Raw genomic sequence first — 20,280 nt, forward strand, 5'->3', positions numbered from 1 at the left:
TCATGCAACTTTAGTTTGGAATTATTTGAAATTTAAAAATATAGAGAGATGGAAGGGGGGAAAAGATAAGTGAAGGAAACCTACCAGCAGTAGGCTTTGTTTCATTTTAAAAAACAGCATTGTGTAATTTCATACATGATCGATTCCTAAATCCTGGACTTTCTAGTACTTCAGAGCAAGCCTTTCTGATTAAACTAATTTCCCAAACCTGCTTTGCGAAAGAAAATTATTTCCATTTCACAGATGGAGGCGGTCAGCATGTGGCAGGGGGAAGGCAGAGGGAAAATGAGAGGACTGTCAGGGCTGACCCCTCAGAGGATCTCATGGGGTCACCAGGGGTCTCCTGGGAGCACTGGGGGAACTCTGAAAGGGCCACATAGCCCCAGAGATGGGGTGGGGGGACTGTTGGGGTGGGGGCCACTCTGGGATTCTGGGAACTCATGTAGAGATAGGTCCTGGTGCTTCCGGAAGCTTCCAACATTGTTTGGAGAAACGAGGTCATGAAGACCCACCTGTCCCTCCATCTTATACAGGAGGGGGAGGACCCCCGAGCCTCAGCCTGGGCTCCCCAGGGCTCCTGGCAGCAGTGGAACCCACTCTGTGATCCTGGGCAGTCCCTGCCCACCTGGAGCCAGGACAGTGCAGGCTGTGAGTGTGGTTGGTCCCAGGATGGAGCGTAAGGTGGGGGCTGTCCTCAAATAGCCCCATGTTACCCGCCTTATCTGGGGTCCTGGTTAGGACTCCTGCCTGCCTCTGGGCACTCAGCTCCTGCCAGCATCAGTCAGGGCAGCTCCTGGCACATCCGAGGAGGCGCAATGCAGGATGGCTGGGATGGCCCCAGCGGGCAGGTTTCCACATACATTCTCAAAGACAGCATTGAGGCTTTGAAAACTCCATGAGAGAGCTCATGCCCATCCCGGCTGGAGGCCTTTCTTCCGTCCTGCATCTTCTCCTTCATTTGTGTGTTGGGGGGCAGCAGAAAGGACCCTAGCTGGCTCAGGTGTCAGGGCTCCCAAAACTGACAGGGAGCAGGGGTGCTGGGGTAGGTGGGGTCCCCTGCTCTCCACCTCTGTCCCTCCAGTCCAGGCCCCCATGCTGGGAGGGGGGGTCACACTGACTGTCACTAGCTGGATCAGCCTCAGCAGGTGGGACGGCTGCCCCCTGGGGAGTGGGTGGGAGGGCTGAGCTACTTCCAGGAAGGGTCCCTATGCAGCTCTCTTCTGAGAACCCCCCATTGCCAGGGCTCCAGTTCTATAACTGGGTCCCAGGGCCCCTGCCCTTCCTTGTCAAGGGCACCCACACACGCCCTCCTTGATCTCAGGTTTGTGTGAGGTTGGGGCAGGGCGGCCGTTCGTGCAGAGCTGGTTAAGTCAGAACAAATGGCAGTGTCAGGCCTTCCCGGGATCGAGGTGAATGCCGGGCTCAGAGCCCAGCATCTCCTGGCGTCAGTCTGTCCAAGCCAGGCGGTGCCCCATTACAGACCCTTTGGCTCCTCCATCTGAGGCTTGGGGTCTGGGAAGTGGAAAGCAGTCCCCCGGTCCCAGGCAGGGTGGTGGGCTGTGTGCCTGTCCCCTCCACGGCAACATGGGCTGCTTCCTGTCTGTGGGGTGCGGGAGTCTGTCTGGCCCCAGCCTCCCTCGCTGTGATGACTGTCCTCGCCAGGGATGCAGGAAGTTGGGCTTTGCCTTTGTCTGAAATCTCCAAGTAATTAAGGAGAATCTACTTTCCGGTCATGGAGCTGGAGGAGAAAGACAGGTATTGCTGTCTTCAGAGGCCTCAGGGAAGCTGTTGGATCTGTCATCCTGGGGAGGCTGGGGGAAGGTGGGGTCCCCGTGGTCTGAGCCTGGACACAGAAGCCCAGTTCCCTGGGTGTACCAGGTGGAGGAGGGGCTCAAGGAAGAAGCCCATCCCTGGCCAGCTGCCCCCATGGCCTTGGTGCTCTGGTGCACTGTGGTTCCTCCCAGTTCCTGAAATTCCTGGCACATCAGCCTGCCCAGCCTGAGACAGTGAGTAGCGATACTGTGACTCCTCTGGGGGAGATTTCAGCACTTGTCATGTTTTCCCAAGAACCTGACACATCACAACTGACTCACGAAGTCCTCAATAGATACAGCCTTCCCTGAGGCCCCACTGGGGGCTGTGGGGGAGGTGCCTCTGTTTCCTGGTCGGGAGCTTCCCCAGAGAAGCAACCACAAGGGGGAGCCCCCAGACCTGGGGATGGCCGCAGTGGACGTGGAGCTGCCCCTCTCTCCTGCCTCCTCACCTGGTCCTTGGGCCAGGATGCTGGGGGCGCTCAGTCACCCTGTCCCACCCCCCATCCCCCCCATTCCTCTCCCACTGCATCAGCACCTCCCTGTCCCCCATCCCCTGCCAGCACTTACGTACCCCCCAGCCCAGCTTTCCCTCCTGCTGTGTCCTGATCTCTGACCTCCCAGCAGACTTAAAAGAAAATGCAGAATTTTTTTATTCATGATGGTTGAATCCAGCTGGTGTGCATCCAGGTTCCCACTGTACCTCTCTCAGCCTTTCTATATGTTTGACATTTTTCATCATAAAGAACTGGAGAATATAAATAGTGTTTCTATGCTGATGAAGATGATTTTTATAAAAACAAAAACAAGTAATCACTACATGGCGAAGAACATTCTGGCTACAAAAGTCCATGTGGAGAAACCACCCATTCCCTCTGCCTGGAAGCTTGGTTTTCCATCTGTAATTCCCCTAGTTAAAGAAAAAAAAAAGCCCAAATGGAAGCCCACTCTGTCTGCTGCTGACCCTTCACTTACTTTTAACACAACCATTGATCATAAATAGGCTCCATTTCAGCCCATATAGATTTGCCTCATTTGGCAAATATTTGCTGAATGCCGGTGATGGGCCAGGTCGGCTCCTACCTGGAGAGGCCAGGGGTGGACTGGGTCCCTCTGCTTGGGTGTCTGAGTGAGGAACACCCCAGATGTGCAGCTGTCCTGCCCCAGGCTTGCTCTGTACACCATGAATGCTAACAGCTGGAGCAGATTTTGCTGCTGCTTGGGTCCTTGGTGCAAGCCCCTGCTCCCCCACCCCTAGATAGGAACTATTGGCATTCCAGCACCATCTCCGAGGGGTCCTTGGTGGAGCCCCCAGGACCCACAGATGTACTCACTCCCCCCCGACCTGCTCCGGGCTCACCCCCAAAGACACCTGGCACCCTTTTCTCCAGCTGCATCCTGGAACTAGCAGGAGTGTGTGTACATGGCCACGTCTTCCCCTGCTGCCCCCTCACTGCTGACTGTGCTGACTCAGGCCTGCCCTGCCCTCCAGCCATCATCCTCGGGAGTGTGGTGGAGAGCAGGGCCTTACTGGTTTGGGAGCTCAGAGGTGTCCCCTCCCTGCAGATAGGGAGCCAGAGACACTGTCCCATGTCCCTGGTAGCCCCCAATCCAGATTCAGGATGCCACCAGCTCAGGACAAAGCAGGTGACAGCAGATCAGCACCCAGAATCAGTCAGCGGTCCCTGCGGGGAGAGTCCTGGGGTGGCTGAGTCAGCGCCCCATCCGTGGCTGGTGGCCTTGTGGAGACGCAGCCCCTGCAGGCTCACAGGAGAGGGTTAACTCAGGGCTCACGAGCAGGCTGACCTGCACAGCAGGCTCACCACACAGGGTGCAGGGACACATTGCAAAAGTTTCTATAACAGCAAAGAAACGGAAAAGAACGTGGGTATGCAGGAGCTGTAGTGAAGCACACAGCAGGCTGTGTATCAATTCCCTGATTCCCCAGCAGCCATAATGATGACCGTGACATGGCAGCACCAAATAGCATTATTTACCACCTCGTGTTTTGCGAGGCAGACGGTCCCTCTGCTTGGTCCTACAGGCTAAAATCACAGGGTTGCCCGCTGGGCTCCACACGGGAGTCTCTGGGAAGAAGCCAATGCCCTTCATCCAGGCTGGGCTCCTGAGGCCACGCTGGACCCACTTGGGAGTCCAGGAGGCTCCCCTCACCTTAACCTCACCTGCCAAGTGTCTCCGCCTGGGACCTGGCTCCAGGAAGCAAGCCTGTCATGGAGGGACCTGAGCTGCAGAGAGAGGCAGAGGGCTGGGTGCTCACAGAAGGGCCAGCCGGTCACTCATGTCCCTGTGGGGGCTGCCTCCAGGGAGAACCAGAGGGGAAGAAGGGAAGGGCCACGACGTGGTGTCTCTTCATCAGTTTTGCACCTCTTTCCTGCTGCATGGTGTGCATGTACCACCTATTAGAAAAATTGTTCATATATGTATGAAAAAGGTGTGTTTTAAAAATTCATGTCTGACTCTTCTGCAACCTCATCGACTGTAGTTTGTCAGACTCCTTTATTCATGGGATTTCCCAGGCAAGAATTACTGGAATGGGTTGCCATTTCCTTCTCCAGGGCATCTTCCTCATCTAGGGATCAAACTCACTTCTCCTACATCTCCTGTATCGGATTCTTTACCACTGTGCCATGTGGGAAACCCTTGTCACATATAGTTCATCCTAAATCTACTTGGTAATGGGGGTGACTGTCTGTGTTAACTAATTGGCTTTTTCCAAAAGGAAAAAGACACCTCTAGCATCTCTATAGCAGGAGGTAGTTTGGGGCCAGGTTCCTGCCTCCACAGGGGCTGGGAGAGGGGCGCCATTGTACTTCGTGACTGCATCCAAGACAGAGATCGCTCTAAGCCCCTGAGGAACACAGACTGGGCTGGGAGCTGGCAAGAGGCTTATTCTGCTTTTAAAGAGAGGCTTGTTCCTCTCAAAGGGAAGCATGATATCAAGCTTTCTAAAATAAACACTTGAAGAAGGAGTGGGGGCACTTTTTCCCTGTTTGCATCAGGGAATTTCTGTTTTCTTTTTCAGTGGCTATTCACCCACATAGGGGCCAGCATGAAGGTGTCCGGCTGGCCCTCTGCAGCACCCATGGGCCATGCTGAGATCATGGGGGTGCTCAAGGCACCAGAGGTCCTGACTCTCGTCAGGACACCAGATGGTGTCTGGGGGACCCCAGCCTGCCTCTACTCCAGCCAGACCACCGCCCCCCCCCCCCGCCCCCCAGCCCCAGCTCTGCACAGACTCGGCGCCTGTGAAATGGCTGTGCTGACAGTTCTTTCCTTGGGGGTGCAGCTGGGGTGAATCCACAGGTGCACGGAAGATTCTGTGGTCATGAATGGGCCTAGGATGCACTTGAGGAGGAAGTGGGGCACATGGGGGCAGCAGATAGCCTGCTGCTCAGAGGAGGAGTGGTTGGGGTGGGGGGGTGCCGGCAAGTTTTAGCAGCAAGTGAGCAGTAGGAATGGGGTGTCCTAGGCCAGGCTGGGACCCCTAAAGGTGGGTGGGAGATGGTCAGGATCCTTTGTGGTCACCCTCCTGGTCACAGATGCCATCTTGCTGTGGAAGAATCTGCCTCTTTAGCTTCTTGGGGCCCTGAAGGCTGAGGCCGGGGTATTCTGGCTAGGGTTGGGGTGGGGGAAGGAGACTCGCAATCCCAGGGACCCCAGGGTGGAAAGCGGGCCTTAAAATTCACCCCCTTATACACTGAGATTGGATTCCCGTACCTGATGGTGTCTGGGGGACTCCAGGCCCCTCTCCCACCAGTAAACTAGGACCAGTGAGGGGGCATTTCTTGGCCCTACTGGGACATTCAGCAGTGGCTAGTCCATGCCAAGCAGGCCTGAGAAATGCTGGGTAAGTGCTGCATCCCAGGCCCCCTCCTGGAGCCCTAATGCAGGGGGTTGAAGGACCAGAGAGACAGCTTGTTAGTGGTGTTGGGGCTGCATGGGAGGGGACTGGGCTGAGGACAAGCTGGCCTCCACCCTGAACCCCTGACCAGCAGCTCCCTCCGGGCCAGGTGCACACAGTAGGTGCTTATTAAATGTGTTGAGTGATGGAGACAGGTTCAGACTGGCGTCTCGGCCTTGGGGACCATTCTCAGCTGTGGGGGGTCTGTGTGGGTGGCACTGGGTCTCTTCAGCCCCGAGGTCACCTAGGGTCAGGGGTCTAGGCCATCAGGCAGGAGTCACAGAGCTGCCCCCTAGCCCTGCAGGAGTGCCCCTTTCTAATGTAGACATATGGCCAGGCTGCTCAGAGGAGCCTGGCTGCTGGGAGGAAGGATCAGTGATGAAGGGTAATGTGGGCTGAGAGAAGTGACTGATGAGGATGGACAGCCTGCAGTGCTTGCCACCTTGCTGGCCCAGCTCTCTGCTGGCCTCCCATCCCAGCCCTGCAGGACACCCCTGAAGGGCTGTCCCATCTCTGAGCTCCCAAGGGGTCAGTTGAACTCTGTTGAGACACAGCATGTCCTATGCTTGGACTCTTGGGGACTTATTACCTGCACAGGAGGGTTGCTTTTAGAAACATCTGAATGTCAGAAATTTATTTTAACTTTGTGTTGAAAAAGCCTGGAGGTAACAACCTAGAGGGGTGAGATGGAGAGGGAGGTGAGAGGGATGTTCAAGTAGGAGGGGACATGGGTAAACCTATGACTGATTCATGTTGATGCTTGGTAGAAACCAATGCAATACTGTAAAGCAATTATCCTTCAATTAAAAATAAATAAATTTAATAAAAAAGAAAAGAAAATTGATAACCAACAAGGACCTGCTATATAGCACAGGAAACCCTGCTCAATTTTATGTGGCAGCTTGAATGGGAGGGGAGTTTGGGGGAGAATGGATACATGTATATGTATGGCAGAGTCCTTTTGCGATGCACCTGAAATATCACAACACTGTTAATTAGCTATACTTCAATATAAAATAAAAAGTTAAAAAAATTTTTTAAATAGATTAAATAGAAAAGAAAGAGGGAGTGCTGTGTGCACTGACATGGCTGTGGTCATGTGTGTATGTATGTGCATGTGTATGCACGCACATGCATGTGTGCACATGTGTGTATGAGCATGTGCATGCATATATGTTTGCATGCATGCACACATGCACATGTGTATATGTGCATTTATGTGCAAGTGTGCAAGTGTAAGGATGTGTGCATGTATGTGTATATGTGTGTATGAGGGTGTGCATGAGTGTACACTTGCATGCATATATGTATGCACATGTATATATGTATGTGAGTGTGCACATGTGTGCATGCATGTGCAACTATGTGTGCATGAGTACCTCCATGTATGCACAGTATGTATGTGCATGTCTATGTATGCGTGTATATGTGTGTATGAGAGTGTGCATGTGTATATGTTGGCATGAGTGTATATATGCACATGTGTATATATGTGAGTGTACACACATGGATGTGTGGTGTGCAGGTATGTGTGTATATGAGTATATGCATATGAGCACAGCATGTATGTGCATGTGTGCATGTATGTGTATATGCGAGGACATGCATATGTTTGCATGTGTGTATATGCATGTATGTCTGTATATGTGTGTTATGTGAGGGTGCACATGTGCATATGTTTGCATGTGTGTATGTAAGTGCATGTGTGTGTGTCATGTGCGTGGTGGTGTGCGTTCTCTTCAAGTACCAATGTGTTTATGTGGTTGCACATGGTGGTGCCCTGGGCGGTGTTCTTACCCATCTGCCAACTGTGGTCACCTCCAGGTGGGACAAAGCTGAGGCTTCACTCTATACTTTGTATTTTTTCATATTATTTCAATTTTTCACGAAAGAGTGAATAGCTTTTATAATAAAAGATAAAGGTTTTGCATCTTGAAAGTTAGTGTGTACACAGCAAGCTAGATGGAGTGGGAAGGGCTCCTGTTGGGGAGCAGGTTCAGATGCCCTCTGCAGACCTCCCTCCTACTCCATCCAGGGTCCACTTCTCTCCCCAGAGAGCTGAGCTCACATTCCTTGAGGAGTGAAGGGAGGTAGGGTGGGGGACCATATAGAGTCAGGGCCCAGCTGGACCCAGTGCAGCTGCCCGCACACTCCCACCCCCACCCCCATCCCCACCCTCACCCGGAGCATTCTTGGCTGTGGCAGGCAGCTCCCTTGGTTTCTTTGTAGCTTTTCTGGGGATCTCTGAGGGTGCTGAGAGCAGAATGAGGGCCCCCGTGTCTCTCTTCATTCCAAAGAGGGGAGGGGAGGTGAGACTGAGGGGCCCAGGTGGTGGTCAGGAAAGCAGTGTCCGGGTGCTGGCCCCCACCCCTGGCCAGAGCCAGACTGCAGGCTGAGAACTGGCAACCTCAGCCGACAAATGAGGCCTGGGAGGCAGAGGCTGGTGCTGGCTGGGTGCATGTGCGAGCACGTGCATGTGAATGGTGGGGGTGCACATGTGTGGTGGGGGGCCCTCCCAGGTGGAGTGCAGTCCTTTCCCAGCCCCTCACTCTGCCTCTCCTTCTTCCCTGACCAGCCCCCCACCTTCCCCTTCTCCCAGTCTCTCCTTCATCAATTCATCCTGGACATGGTTTCCATGGTGTTCTGATAGAAATTGGAATTCAAATCATAATTGTGGGAAGTGGTGGGGGGCATGTGGGAGGAGGGAGGGGATGGGAGGAGGGAGAGGGAGGGAGGAGGAAGAGGGTGGGGAGGAGTCCGGGGCGGGGGTGGGGAAGAGTTTCCCTTGTGCTCAAGCAGCCAGCCACTGGATGCTTTTTTCTTTCTTCAAATATATTTCAAAATGTATGGAATTCTCTCCCAGGCCCTCCTCCTGTTGCCTAGTGACAGTGATGGGGCCAGAGGTGCCTTCCTGTAGGAGAGTGGATTCCTCCCCCTTCCCTGTGCTGGAACAGGGACCGCAGCTCAGAAAACCTGCAGGAGGCAGGGAGGGGCTTGACCAGAGCTCTGGCCCTATGCGAGAGTGGCATTGAGGGTTTGGGCCTGCTGCCACTGACCTCAAATTTCTCTCCTCATGACTGGCCTGAAATTCTACTGTTAGAGTTTTATTCCTCTGGCTATTCTTGTAAAATGTCAACATACCTATTGGAGCTTGCCAGTGAGAGTGGGCATCCTGAGACTTCCCTGCTGATGGGGTGGATGGCTCATAAGCACAGAGGACTTGAAGCTCACACCTCAGCCCTGTGTCCATTAAGATGGGGAGGCTTTGAGGAAACCAGGCTCAGAGGGGCAGTTGGCAAGTGAATGAATGAATGAAGGGGAGTGTGGGGAAGGTGGGGAAGACTGCTGGCCAAGGAGACAGAAGGGAAAGACAGAGGCTGGCAATGTGGAGAGAGGCTTTCCATGTTGCCCACCCCCTACCAGGTTGGGGTCCCCAGGGACTCTGCTGCTGCTGTGAGATGAAGGCAGAGCAGGGGAAGAGGAGAGGGCAGGAGCCCTTCTGTTGGAGGATGGCCTTGGCTATGTCCAAGGACAGACGAGTGCCCCTCCCTGGCCCGGCCCCCACCTGCTGGCCCCCAGGGAGGAGCCAGGCTGGTTAGAGGGGCCATGGAGACGAGGGTCAAACAGTCACAGGGCCCCGCACCCCCTTGGATAGGCCTTGCCTGTGCCCAGCCCCCATATCAGGACACTGGGTGGCAGGTGTCGCTACACAGCCAATGTGGACCCAGGTCTCCACATTCAGGCCCCGTGTGACCTCGTGCTCAGGAGGGGCCCCTCACAGGCTGCTGCTGAAAGCTCTGGGGGCAGACGGGACCTGAGCTGGGGGTCCTGGCCCCCAGTCCCCCAGCTCTGGGAAACGGGACCAAAGCACATGGTTTTTTTGGTAAAAGGGCCCAGCAGAAGGCTGTCACCGACACAGTCACTGTCTGATGAGTGAATGAACGGCTGCTGGCAGGCCTGTGGGGCCCCTCTCCCATGTGGGGGTGCATCACAGGCCCGCAGGCTCCTTTACTTCTTTATTGAGGGGGTCATGTCCCCCATGTCACTGCGGGACATTAGGGCGGTTGGGCAGTGCATACCATGGGGTTTCGCCATCACTGGTGACCAGGCTCATGGGCACTGGGCCCTGAGATGGGACATGGACAGCACACAGAGCTGGCCTCTGGCATTCCACGGTGACCTGACCAGCAGCTGGGGTGGTTCAGGAGGGTGTCTGACAGCACACAGACCCGGGTCCCCACTGACGTGAAGTGGGCAGACAGTAAGGTGTGCCCCCAGGAAGGTCTCATCTCATTCCACGTCCTCTCCGCCCCTACCTCAGGGAACCGTCCTTCCATCATCCAGGCTGGGTCCTCCAGAGCCGACACGTCCAGCTCTGGCCGAGTGGGTGGAGTCACCACGCCCACTCCTCAGGCAGGGAAACCGGGGCTCGGGGAATTGCAGTGTGCGCATGGTCCAAGGAGGCCAGAAGGGTCTGAGGGTCTGTCAGAAAGAGTCCAGGTCCTCCGCCTGAAGCCAGCACCTGGGACCAGACTCAGTCTTTGCTGAACTCTGATGCCCACTCACTGAGCAGGGCGGGGAGCTCCCCTCTCCCTGTCCAGAACAGGCGCCTGTGTGGGAGTTCTGGGCTGGCCTTGTCCTCTGCGCCCATGGCCGCTGTGTCACGGCGTGGCTGCCTGGTATGGGGACCAGCTGTGGGCTGACTCTCCTGGCCTGGTTCTTGCTGAACAGCTTGGGGGAGGGTCACGTGACCCCTGATCCATAGCAGAGCGCAGATCTGACATGCCCGTGGACACTGCAGCATCTAACTGGCTGTTTCTGTGGACGGAGGCTGAGACCAGACCAGGAGTGACTCTCAGATCCCGAGTCAGTGCCACCCATGTAGTCGTCAGCCTGTCTGACCATCGGTCTGACTGTCTCCCTTCTGGGCCGATGTATTCCAGGCCCAGGGAGGACTTGCTTTTAAAGGTCTATGTTTCACTTCTGGTCTCTTGGCCACTCATAGTCCAGCTGGTCCAGAGTAACTCTCCCGGGGCTGCCTTCCTCTGGCTCAGGGCGCTTTCCTGGGGCTGGGCCGTCCTGTCTGGGACCGGCTCCCAGAGACCAAGGAGGCGCTTGCCATCCTGGGCATCTGAGCTGGGCCAGGCCCGTCTTCCCGCATGATGGACGAGTCTCAGTCTCTGCCTGGCTGCTGGCCAGCAGGTGGCCTGTACCCGTGGTTCTTCCTCCTCACCTGCGGCCCCAGGGCTGGCATCTCTTGGAGACCCAGCCGACCCTCCTCCACCTCGGGTGTCCACCCTGAAGCAGCTCGGAGCCAGGCTGCAGGAACTCAATTGGACAGCAGAAATGAGGGTGCATGGCAATGCCCCTGTCCTGGCCTGGGCCGCCAGGACCCCGCGGCCCTGGTCTTGCTTCCGCAGAGCCAGGATGGAGAACTGGGAGGCCAAGCCTCCCAAGGTGTCCCTGCAGGGCTTTGCCACCTTGGCCGGGGGAGGACAGGCGAGGAGGGAGAGGCCCAGGGCTGGGCAATGGCAGGCTGACCTCAGCCCTCTGGTGGCATCAAAGCTTCCTGTGACACCACCTTGGAGGGGGTGTCGAATGCCTGCTGCAGAAGGGGCTAACTTGGTCTTGAGCTGACTGGAGGTGTGACAGAGGCCCTCGGCGGCACCAGGCCAGTGGTGGTCCTGCCGGCCAGGCTCTTTTCAGCGCCAGCTCTTGGGGTCATTGCCCTCCAATGTCAACTGGGCTGCCCAATGGCCTGCCTTGATCTGCCCCTTTCATTTTTTTCTCCCTAAACATCCATTAGTTTGAGAACAAAGAAGACTGCCTATCACCCAACATGAATTTCTCCTCATTAAAGGCCATTTTTGGATCTGGGAGGAGAGCAATCTCTCTTGCTTTCAAAGAGGAGAGGAGGGGGGGGGGGTGGGGAGAGAGGAGAAGCTGAAAAGAAATGGGGCCTCTGGGATATGGGTGCCGGGTCCTGGACCTTGGATACCAGGGAGCAGGCCCTGGAATGACTCCCTCTAGCTCGCAGGTGCTGGGTGGATGGGGGTGGAGGCTGAGTGACCCCATCCTGGTCCCCTCCCAGCTCCCTCCCAGCCTGCCCGGCGCTAGTACAATGTCTCCCGGGTGACGTTGCTGGAGAAGGTGTGGTTGCTGGACACGCTGTTGGCCTTCCTTGAGAAGGCTGGCCCCCTCCTCCTGCGCCCCGCCAGGGGACAGAGACAGACCAGGGTGGACAGGAAGATCTGGCGGAAGTTGGCGGAGACGAGGTTGTAGAGGATGGGGTTGATGGTGGAGCTGACGTAGAAGAGGGCGTTGGTCAGCATGTAGAAGTAGTGGTAGAAGTCGTAGAGGAACCTGGGGGGAGAGGACGCTCAGGTCTGTGGGCCCAGACACACAGGGTGGCCCTGGCCAATGTGGGGATATTTCATAATAACCTCCAGGACTCTGGTTTCTCTTGAGAGGTTGTTCTGTATACACTCCTGCCCAGCACCGGTCAGCTGAGCTGCTGAGCTGAGCTGCGGCCACCCTCCCAAGCAGGGTGTTCAGCTTACTTGGGCCACAGTCTCCACCTTTCCCTGCTGCCCCGTGGGCGTGCCCTTCCTCTGCAAGATCCCAGTCTCCCCAGGGCTGCCAGGCTCAGCTGGGGCTTGGCCTCAATGGAACAGCCAGGGTAGAAGCCCCTCCACACAGTTCAGACAGTTGTGCACCTCACCTTGACTTGCTTGCCTGCATGCACAGGGACCTCACTCCCTCACCTGGCAGCCCTGAGTCTCAGAAACCCTGTGTTTGGGGCTATGTTCCACGCCCTGCACCTTCTCCTCATTCAGCCTAGCTGTGCCCTCCCCAGAGGCTCCCTGTCACTTGGAAGAGCCCATGACCCTTGACCTGGAGCCCGCTGTGCAGAGGAGCTCACCCAGCAGGGTTCAGACTGCCATCGTGGGAAGGCCTGTGCCCAAATGTCACAGTGTGGGTGTGATGTTCTTGGAGCCCCAGGTCCTCCTGGTGGATGACTCCTCCAGGCTGGGGGTGGGGGTGGTCCAGGGGCCCTGATGGTTGCTGTCTCTCCACCCACAGCCAGCAGGGCCAGCCCTTCCTTTCGCTCTCCAGACTCCCCCAAACCTGCTGACCATCTTAGGACCTGCTTTCCTTTTCTGAAGCAGCTTCCAGGGGTTTCTGTCCCATCACAGCCTGCTGGGGGACACTGACTCTCACCCCTACCCTGAGCTGCCCCTCTCAGTGCCCCACCCCCACCTGTTTTGGGGAGCATGCCCCCGTCCTGAGCCTCACCCCCTCGGCCCCTGCCTCCTGTACTCACGGGGTCCACTGTTTGTCCGAAATGTAGCAGAACATGAGGCGTCGCACGTGGTAGGGCAGCCAGCAGACCACGAAGGCGATGACCACGGCCCCTGAGACATGGAGACACTGACCTCAGAGAACTGGAGGGAGAGGTCCTGTGCCCACGGATTGAAAGACCTAATACTGTTAAGATGACTGTGCTACCCAACAGATCTACAGATTCAGTGCAATTTCTGGGTAAGTCCTGATGACATTTTTTGTAGAAGTAGAAAAACTCATTGGGAATTTCAATGGATGCTGAATAGCCAAGACAGTCTTGAGAAAGAACAACGCAGGAGGACTTGTCCTTCCTGACTTCAGTTCCCCCCCGACAAAGCTACAGTCATCCAAATGGAGTGGTACGGTTACAAGGACAGACATATAGACCCATGGGTCAGAATGGAGGGTCCAGAAATAAGCCCTCCCAGAAACGCTCAAATGATTTTCTATTAGGTACCAAGATCAAGGTGGGAAGGACTCTTTTCAACAAATGCTCTGGGAAAACTGGATCCCCACATGTAAAAAATGAAGCTGGACCCTAATCTCACACCATCCACAAAAATTAATTCACAGTGTATCAGAGATCTAAACATAAGAGCTATGAGTATAAAATTCCTAGAAGAAAATATAGAACAAAATTTTCACAACAATGGACTTGAAAATCATTTCTTGGTGATGGCACCAAAGACAACAAAGGGAAAAAATAAATAATTTGGATAAAAATTTTAAAACTGTGTATTAAAGGATACAATTGACAGAGTGAAAAGACAACCTACAGATGGGAGAAAATGTTTGCTTCACACCTGATAGGGATTAATATCCTGGATATATGGGAAACTCAATAACAAAACTCAAGCAACCCAGTTCACAAGTGGGCAGAAGATTTGAACAGACATTTCTCCAAAGAAGAGACGCAAATATGCAATAAGCACATGAAAAGATGCTCAACACCACTGATCACCCAGGAAAAGCAAATCAAAACTACAATAAGATACCACCTCATATCCAATAGGATGACTATTATAAAAAACAGTAAAACACCAGAACATAGTAATTTGGGGGAGGATATGGAGAAACTGGAACTTTTGTGCACTGTTGGTGGGAATGTAAAATGGTGCAGCCACTTTAGAAAATAGTATGGCTGTTTAAAAGTATTTCTTAATTCAAAAACTTAAACGTGCAATGACCCTGTGAAAGTACTATGAAAGTGAAAGTAGCTCAGTTGTGTCCGACTCTTTGCAACCCGATGGACTATACAGTCCATGGAATTCTCCAGGCCAGAATACTGGAGTGGGTAGCTGTTCCCTTCTCCAGGGGATCTTCCCAACCCAGGGATCAAACCCAGGTCTCCAGCATTACAGGTGGATTCTTTACCAGCTGAGCCACAAGGGAAGCCCAAGAATACTGGAGTGGGTAGAATATCCCTTCTCCAGCGGATCTTCCCAACCCAGACATGACCATGTGATTTAGCAATTCTACTCCAGGGTATATACACACATATATATATCCAAAGAACTGAAAGCAGGAACTCAGATACCAGCACCTCATAGCACTATTCACAGGAGCTGAAATCAGTGGAGGATGGATAAACATGTGGCCCTTGCATCCAGTGGAATATTATTCAGCCTTAAAAAGGAAGGAAATTCTGACACAGGCTACAAGGTGGATGAACCCTGAGGCTATTACATCACGTGAATAAACCAACCAGTCACAAAACCCACAAATACTGTATGATTCCACTTATATGAGTTCCCTAGAGGAGTCAAATTCATAGAGACTGAAAGTAGAAGGTGGTTGTCAGGGGATGGAGGAGTGGTGAGGGCTTGCTATTAATGGGAAGAGTTGCAGTTTTACAAGGCAGGAAGGGATGGTGGTGATGGCCCCATAGTGATACAGTGTCTATACAGGTGCCAAACTGTGCACTTAAAAATGGTCAAAATGGTAAGTTTTATGCTGGGTATATTTTACAAGAATGAAAAAGAGAGCAATAAAAAGTCAACTGCTTGGGAAAGCTTGGGGCTGACTGTGCTGTCTTGGGGAAGAGAAAAGTGTGGTCCCTGAGGTAGTGTCATTGTCTTGGGGTTGTAGAGGCATCTGTGGGGGTCTTGGGTTTGGGGCCCACACCCTGGCTGCTGTCCTGACCCCATAGGCCCTGGAGACCCTCACTGGGGGGTCTCCGGAGACCGCAGGCCTGGAGTGGGGAGGCCCTGTCAAGGGAGCCGCCTGCTGGAAGCAGCAGAAAACAGGGGTTGGAGGCACCAGGAGTTCCAGAAAGCCTGCCCACACACAGCAGATACAGATGCTGTGGTCTTGCCTGCTGGACACTGCCTGCTGGTCACCTGAAACCAGGTTGCAGGGAGCCGAGTCAGGCCAAGGGCTAAACACGCCCGAAGCGCCTCACCCATCAGTTACAGGACACAGATGGAGGCAGAGAAGATCATATGTGGGAAATATTGGAGTAATAAACAAACAAAATGAATTTTACCTGTTTCTTTTTACTGTTTAAAAACATGATTATTGGACCATTTAATATCTCATATGGGGCCTGCAGGCATCATGTTCCTGTTGGGTAGAGCTGCTGGGACCTTTTCCTCTTACGACCAGTGGCTGCAGACGGTGAGGGGCCAGCAGCCTGGGGCAGAGCAGGAGATGGGAGGGTGGCTGCTGGGGCTGGCGGAAGGTGGGGGTGGGTGCTCTGGGGGGCTGAGTGGACCGGGGCTGCCTCAGGAGAGTGGGGAGGGGTAGGTGGTTTTGAAGACCCTTCCTTATGATGCCACCTGCAGGCCCAGACCAGGCCAGGGAACAGATGGATGGAGGCTGGACCCTCACAACCCACAGAAACAAAGGGTCCACTCCATGTGACCCTTCAGGACTTCAGGATGCCCTGTTAGAAGCTGTGAGGGGGGACGGAACCTCTGGCCTTTCTAGCTGGCACTCGACTGCCTGGCATGCACGGGGACCCCAACTCTGCAGCCCCGGCTTTGTGAGCAAACTGATTTAGAGCCATGACGGAGGCTTGTTAATTGGTGAGTGGGTGGACGAGTGAGTAAATGAAGAGCAGCCCGATCCCCAGAGGAACTGGCACTCCAAGCCTCAGCCTGACATGCTTGGTTCCCCAGGTCTCTAGATCTCCCTGTTCGTGGTACCGAGCTTGCCCCCACACCCACCCCAGGGCCCAGAAGTTACGTACGTAAGACCCGGACGCCGTGGCGCAGGGCCTGGACCCGGCCGGGCTCGATGGACATGTTGAAGGAGCTGTGCTGGTCCCCGACGGTGCACACCTGGCCCGGCTCAGCGGCTTGGCGGACCATCACGGTCAGCTTGTTGGCGATGACGGTGTTCAGGATGGAGATGAGAACCATGGGGAACACGAAGGACATGAAGGTGTTGATCTGTGAGAGAGGGAGGAGGGTGGCTCTGAGACCTGGGTGGGGATGCGCCCTGGGGCCCACCTGTCTGCTGGCCCTCAGAGAGACAGAGGAGGGTGTCCCTGAGCCCCAAGCGGGGATGTGCCCTGGTGCTCGCCCACCCACTGGCCCAGGTTCAGCGGCTGGATGTGGGAGTCGCTGGATCTGCCCATCTCCAGGCCAGCTCCGTCTGCTGGCTTGAGGGTTCACGGACTCTCTGCCACCTCAGGGAGCCCCCAGCACAGGGCCCAGTCTGGGGCGTCCCGGCTGTGGTGAGGGTCTAGGCTCTGCATTTCCAGGTCTGGACAAGGATGCGGCCCCACCTGACCTCTCTTCAGCACGGCCCACCCAGTGTCCCTCATCCTGCACATGGACAGCTCACATTAGGACACAAAGCAAGGACCCTCCCTACTGCCCCACCCCCTACTGCCTCTCAGTGCATTGAAGAGCACTTCCTGTTGGCACCTCCATCTTCGGCGTCTCTCAGCCTCTGGGGAGACCGAGTCTCCAGGTGCCGAGGGTCTTGCTAAAATCACCGGCTCAGATGGGAACTTGAGCTAGGGCCTGGCCCTTTAGTGATACTAGGCTGAGACCCACCTTCGCAGGCACCTGCTCAGCCCGAGAGGCTGTGGCCTCTCTGAGAAAGTACTGTTGTTCCCAATAGGGACACAAACCTCCAGTGGATGTGTGTGACCCTGACCAGTGATGGGGAACAGGTCTCCCACGGTCCTGAATCCGCCATCACCTCCAGTGGTGGTGGTAGTTTAGTTGCTCAGTCGTGTCCAACTCTTGGTGATCCCATGGACTGTAGCCTGCCAGGCTCCTCTGTCCATGGGATTCTCCAGGCAAGAACACTGGAGTGGGTTGCCATTTCCTTCTCCAGAGGATCTTCCCAGCCCAGGAATCAAACTCGGGTCTCTTGCATTGCAGGCAGATTCTTTACCTTCTGAGCCATAAGGGAAGTCAGGAGAAATACACTCTGGTGTAAAATCACACATGGCTCTGTCTTTTGAGTGCTCAGCCCCACCGAGTTTGGGGGACAGGTCTGGAGACTTAGACAACGAGGGGCTGGTGAAGCCGAGGGGCAGCTCTGGGCTGGGGGCTGGGTAGGGGTGCAGGCCCAGGAGACAAATCAATTCCCATGAGTCACCACAGCCGGGTATAATTTAAACAAAATGAATGTACCCAACACAGATTTTAAATGTCAAAACATTTGAAATACCACACCTCGCTGAGCACAGACAGTGAAACAGCCACATATGGGGGATGCGAGCGGTGGACCAGGGCCCAGGCTGGTGGGTTGTGGGGTCTAGCCTGAGGCCCCAGCAGATCCCTGAGTTGGAAGAAGTCCAGGCACTGACCCTGACATTCCAGGGTGGGGTGAGGGCCCCACCACTGCAGCCCCCCAGTAGAGGTTTGAGGATGAGGCTCGGCCAGCAGGGGCTTCCAGAGTGGGTGCCTTGCCTAGGCTTCCCTTGCCCCTCCAGCCTGGACTGTGGGGGTCCAGGGGTCTGCCTCGTTTTGCCAGGTTTTCCAGCACAGATTGGGGCTCAGGCTTCACCCAGTTCTGCACTCTACACCCCACTTCTGGGAACAGGGGAGCAGCCCACTCCCAGCTACAAACAAAGAGGAGTGAGTCTGCTCTGCCCTGTGCAAACCATCCAGGAAACACTGGAAGTGCATCCACAGGAGAGACAGAGGGGGAAGGAGGAGCAGCCGGGCCTTTCCTTCCAGACAGAGATGCCTGGGTGTGGAGGGCTCAACCTCAGCCTCATCTGTGCGTTTGTCCCAATGACACATGAGACCATGTGGGGACAGAGAGGCAGACTCTAAAATTCAACTGGAAAAAACAATATAATAGTGGCCAGGACAGTTCTGGAGGGAAGGATGGTAGGTCAGCAGGGGCAGGAGGCCTTACTCACTATAGGAGATCACTAACAGAGACGGTACAAGATTTGCTTGGTGCAAATAATTCATGGGGGCAAGAGAGGCCCGAAATGTTCCCAAGGAGGCAAACATGGTAGATGGTGGAGGTGGCGTCCAAGTGGTGGGGGAAGATGGTGACAGGCTGCAGAGCTGGGGGTGGGCACTCAGGGCCTGCTGCATCTACTGCCCTTTCCTGGGACCTCCTTCTGCTGCCCAGGAACCCCCCACCCCTCTGGATTTCTGACCAATGGGCACATTCCGTAAGGCCCAGTTGTGTCCTCTTTGGACAAATGCAGGGTGCGTGCTCGCCTCTGCACCAATCATGCTTGTCCTCTGAAGATCAGCCCCAGACCTGATGTTCAGGAAAGAGATCTCATCTCTTGTTGAGGGTGGGAGGCTGCTGAGTAGGAAACTGCTTTTGTGGCCCTTGGTGCTATTTTCTCACCTGTGAGGGAAGGACCTGACTAACCGTGAAACCCCCACAACAGGGGAAAGGAAAGCACCCTGGGGACACTGAGCTCCTGGATCCAGCTCTGCCTGTAGTCATTCTTCCCAGAATTTGAGTCCTTCTTGTGCAAAATAAATATTCCTTTATTCCCCTTAAGACAATCCGAATGAGTTCCTGGAACGTGTACCCTGACTCACAGAGATCTCACACACACACACACACACACACACAAAATCAAGATCAAGCAAAGATTAGAACACAGAAATAAAAGCTACAAGTCTGCTAGGAGAAATTATGAAATTTTAACTATCATGATATACTGTTGGAATTAAAAAAAAAAAAGTAGTTTAGGCACAGCTGGAAAATTCTGCTATAAAAGTTAAGTGGTGGAAAAAAAATTCTCTCAGTCCCAGGAGAAATTCCGGTCCCACCATACCCTCCAAACACTCCTACAACTATGGCCCTGGCCTCCTGCCTCTCTCACTTCAGACGGTAGGGTGTGGAGAACAGGGACCAGATCCCCGCCCCAGGGAGCCAGGAGGACACAGTCTGCAGAGCTGGAGGGCCGGGTCCTGGTGCAGGGCCACCCCAGAGCCTGTCTTTTCTGAGATGGTGGCCAGGCACACTCTGCCACATCATGAATGACCACTGGGCAAGCTCCAACCACACCGGGCAACCTGCTTGGGGGTGGATGGTCTTCTGAGTGACATGTTGAGATGATTCCTTGCCCCACTCCTCCTCTGGGGTCTGCATCCCTGAGCTGAAAACTCCTGAGTCGGGCAGGACCACCAGGAAGCTGCAGGACCCCTGACCTGTCCACTGGTTAGCTTTGACCTCAGGTGGTCCCAGAGGGGCATGTTGGCTTCAGCGTTCTCATCACCAACAGAGACAATGACAGTGCCAGGCTCAGGACCAGAAGCAGAATTCACGCTGGGTTACCCAGGACTAGGGCTGCAGCCTGGGGCGAGAGGGGGTGGAGTGGGTGCTCTGAGGCACTGCCCGAGGACTCTGGACCTGGTCTCTGCCCTCCAGCATTTGCAATTTTGTGAGGGACAGAGAGTGAAATGGTTAAACAATAACAAGAAAGTGGAACAGGACACAAGTCTTATCTGGGAGGGGAGGCTCTCCCTGACCTGCCCACAAACAGGTACAAAGTGCCAATGGGAAGCACATGGCCTGGCCCGGCCTCTGGCCCCCCAGAGCCCAGGGTCCTCACATCAAGACAACTCCTCTGCTGCCCCCTTCAAGGCTGTTGTCCTGTGCACTCTTTCTCTGAGGAGCCATAGCTGGTTTTATGCCACCTGTCTCCCCCTAACTGATCCCACTGTGTTTAGTAAAGAGCCAGCCTCTGGACTCCCAAGCTTCACAGCTCAGCAAGCAGCCCGTGGTGAGTGGGAAGGTGCAAAACACTGCTCAGGGTGT

At 54.8% G+C, this 20,280-nt stretch overlaps 1 protein-coding gene across 1 annotated transcript in view; it reads right to left on the reverse strand.

Moving 5' to 3' along the window:
* Nucleotides 1–11,135: 11,135 nt before the first annotated feature.
* Nucleotides 11,136–20,280, reverse strand: part of NTSR1 (neurotensin receptor 1) — a 46,702-nt gene continuing 37,557 nt past the window's right edge. Inside the window, exons 2-4 of the mRNA XM_043884609.1 lie at nucleotides 16,268–16,469; nucleotides 13,058–13,148; nucleotides 11,136–12,096 (exon numbers count right to left, since the gene is read on the reverse strand). Coding sequence (XP_043740544.1) covers nucleotides 11,847–12,096; nucleotides 13,058–13,148; nucleotides 16,268–16,469 — 543 coding nt within the window. The 3' untranslated portion in view covers nucleotides 11,136–11,846. The remainder of the gene's footprint in view (nucleotides 12,097–13,057; nucleotides 13,149–16,267; nucleotides 16,470–20,280) is intronic.

This window comes from Cervus elaphus, chromosome 23 (assembly GCF_910594005.1).
Source record: "Cervus elaphus chromosome 23, mCerEla1.1, whole genome shotgun sequence".
Lineage (NCBI taxonomy): Eukaryota > Metazoa > Chordata > Mammalia > Artiodactyla > Cervidae > Cervus > Cervus elaphus.